Genomic DNA, 2,495 nt, shown 5'->3' with positions numbered 1-2,495 from the left:
AAGGCCAGAGTAGACACGTGAAAGCTTCAGACACACAAGGTTTGACAGAGAAGGACCTGAGGGTTCTGAGGGTTCTCGAGTCCCCAAAGGGCTTCATACTGGGGAAGACCCTGGAAGGCAGTGCCCAGCCCTGCTGGGCCCTGTGGGGACAGCGCTCACTCACCTGCTCTGTCCATTCACTGAGCAGCAGCCCCTGGCTGGTCTGGAAGAGTGGAGGGCGAGGCAGGCCTGCCCCCAGGGTCCACTGTCTGGGCCTGGACCAGGCAGTGCCCCACCAACAGGTGCTGGTCCCTCCGTACCCCCCACTCCTGTAGAGGGGCCGGTTCAGGTTACATCTGGGAAGGTCCCACGTTCTCAACCCAACATGTCCAGCAGCAAGAGTGGGCCCTGTGTGACCTGAGAACTTGGAGCGCCAAGTGCGGGTCACGTTCATCAGTTGTTACAAATGTGTCATTCCAATGCTGCACGTGGCTTTCCTGGGAGGGAAGAGGATGACTCACAATTTCATTCCCAGTGAGCTGAGGCTCATGGGAGATATGCAGATGAACCCAGAGCACCATGGGAAATGGACCTTTATATTCCCGGGTGGGCTCTGCGCCCTCCTTTCCCTGGGACGCCCACAGCAGGAAGCATCGGGCCAAGTGAGAACTCCTGGGGCTGAGCCCAGGGTTTGGGGGGCAAAGGCCCACATAGTGCGGGATTACAGCACCCTCCCAGGTGGTCAGTGTGGCCTGGGGCCAGGGTGTCAGCTCAGGGGTTCTGTGAGGCTCCCTCAGGTTCTGTCCCACGAAGCTGACCGGGTGCTGGGGTCCCTTAGGGGGTTTGGAGTCTGGGGGTGAGGGCCCAGGAGCAGCTACACTGAGCAGGGGCGCGTCTTAAAAGGCGGGGTCTGAAGCCGGCGCCCCCTGTGCGCCCCCTTTGCCCCCAAGTCCTTGTGCGGCCACGCCCACCCCACCTGCTAAGGGGCCCCTGACCTCCTGCGCTTCCCTTGCAGCTCCCGGGAGAGCAGAGCCATCCTAGCAGCTGGAGACATTTCCGGAAGTTCACCCCTCCCAGCCTGCAGATCCCTGTTGCCTTGAACCCGGTTCATCCCTGCCCCCACGCGAGGAACTTTCCTGCCAGCTCCCTGCCCTCCGCAGTCCTCTACGCTCCCCGGCACCTGTGGGCCAGGCCTCCTGCAGTGCTCTTGCTGTCCACCCGACAGGAGGCAGGCCGCGTGGCCATTCCCCCCCAACCCACCCCCCACCCCGCCAGCGTGTGGCCTGGCAGGGAGGGCATGTCCTATCTGCATGCGTCCTGGATGTATCAGCTGCAACATGGGGACCAGCTGAGCATCTGCTTCGCGTGCTTCAAGGTTCCCTTTCTGAGCTTCAAGGCCTTGCTGGTGTCGGAGGACTGAGAGGACAGGAAGAAGACTGGGACCCTGAGCTAATGGACCCCGCGGGGGCAGGGCCTGAGCAGGGGGCGGGGCCTGAGCAGGGGCGGGGCCTGGGCAGGGGCGGGGCCTGAGCAGGGGGCGTCCCCCGGCCTGGGACCCAGCTGGGGCCAGGGCCTAGGTCAGCCGGCCCTCTGGGGGCCTGCAGACAGGGGCTGGGGCACCCTGGCATCTCTTCCGGGGGAGTCGGAAGAGGTGGGCCTCGACCTAACGCCCACGGAGCTGGGCCCTCAGGACGCACCTCCGCTAGGCCTGGGTCCTGAGGCCGCTGACTGGACCCAGGGCCTGCCCTGGAGATTTGGGGGGCTTCCTTCCTACTCACACTGGCCGGGCGCTGCTCTTCCGTGGCAGTGGTTGCCAAAAGTTGACTTGCCCCCGGGGGAGCCCATGGTGCTGGAGCTGGGCACCACCCAGGCAGGGGACCCGCAGAGTCTGAGGCCCACTTACTGGCCCTGCAGTTCGTCTCCTTGGTGGCCGGCGCTGATGCTGTCTACCTTTGGAGGATGACGTCACGATGGGCCCAGGGGACCCAAGACCAGGGCTGGTCGCTGCTGCTGGAGCCTGATGAGGTGTGGGCCATGGGACTCCCAAATACAGCCCAGGGCCAGGACCTGCAGCACTGGAGGCGCAGCGTCCCGGAGACCTCGCCCACAGGGCACAGTGCACGGCTGGTCCCTGCAGACACTGCCCTGCTGAACAGGGGCTTCACCGTCCTGTCCTGCTCACCCTGGGTTGAAAGGGATGCAACGGAGGGGGACTCGGCATCCAGGCCACAGTCCTCCACCCAAAGACTGGGTCCCGGCATCCCTGAGACCTGGAACAGGGGGCCTGGGGAGAACCCAAGGCTCCAGAAATGAGGGACCATGGCCTTGGTGGCCACCTGGCTGCCCCCGGAACCCAGACGCTGGCAGGGACTGGCAGCTGCGCTCCATGGCAGCCATGGGGTCTCCTGGCAAAGGACAGGACTTGGTACCTGGTGGGAGAATGGGGAGGGCCCTGAGAACTGAAACCTGGGACCTGCCATGGGCTCGGGTGGAAGGGATCCAAATGCCTTTAGTTG

General features: G+C 64.5%; 1 protein-coding gene across 1 annotated transcript; it reads left to right on the top strand.

Moving 5' to 3' along the window:
* Positions 1-364: 364 nt before the first annotated feature.
* On the top strand, positions 365-2,292 carry TEX19 (testis expressed 19; the record flags this gene model as incomplete). The annotated part of the gene is given in 4 exon segments (XM_081028046.1): positions 365-391; positions 995-1,397; positions 1,584-1,859; positions 1,862-2,292. Coding segments are annotated over 4 exon segments (1,137 nt in total).
* Positions 2,293-2,495: the final 203 nt, after the last annotated feature.

The sequence above is a fragment of the Rhinolophus hipposideros genome (assembly GCF_964194185.1).
Source record: "Rhinolophus hipposideros genome assembly, chromosome: 20".
Classification (NCBI taxonomy): Eukaryota; Metazoa; Chordata; class Mammalia; order Chiroptera; family Rhinolophidae; genus Rhinolophus; species Rhinolophus hipposideros.
This window is presented reverse-complemented; position numbering and strand designations above follow the sequence as displayed.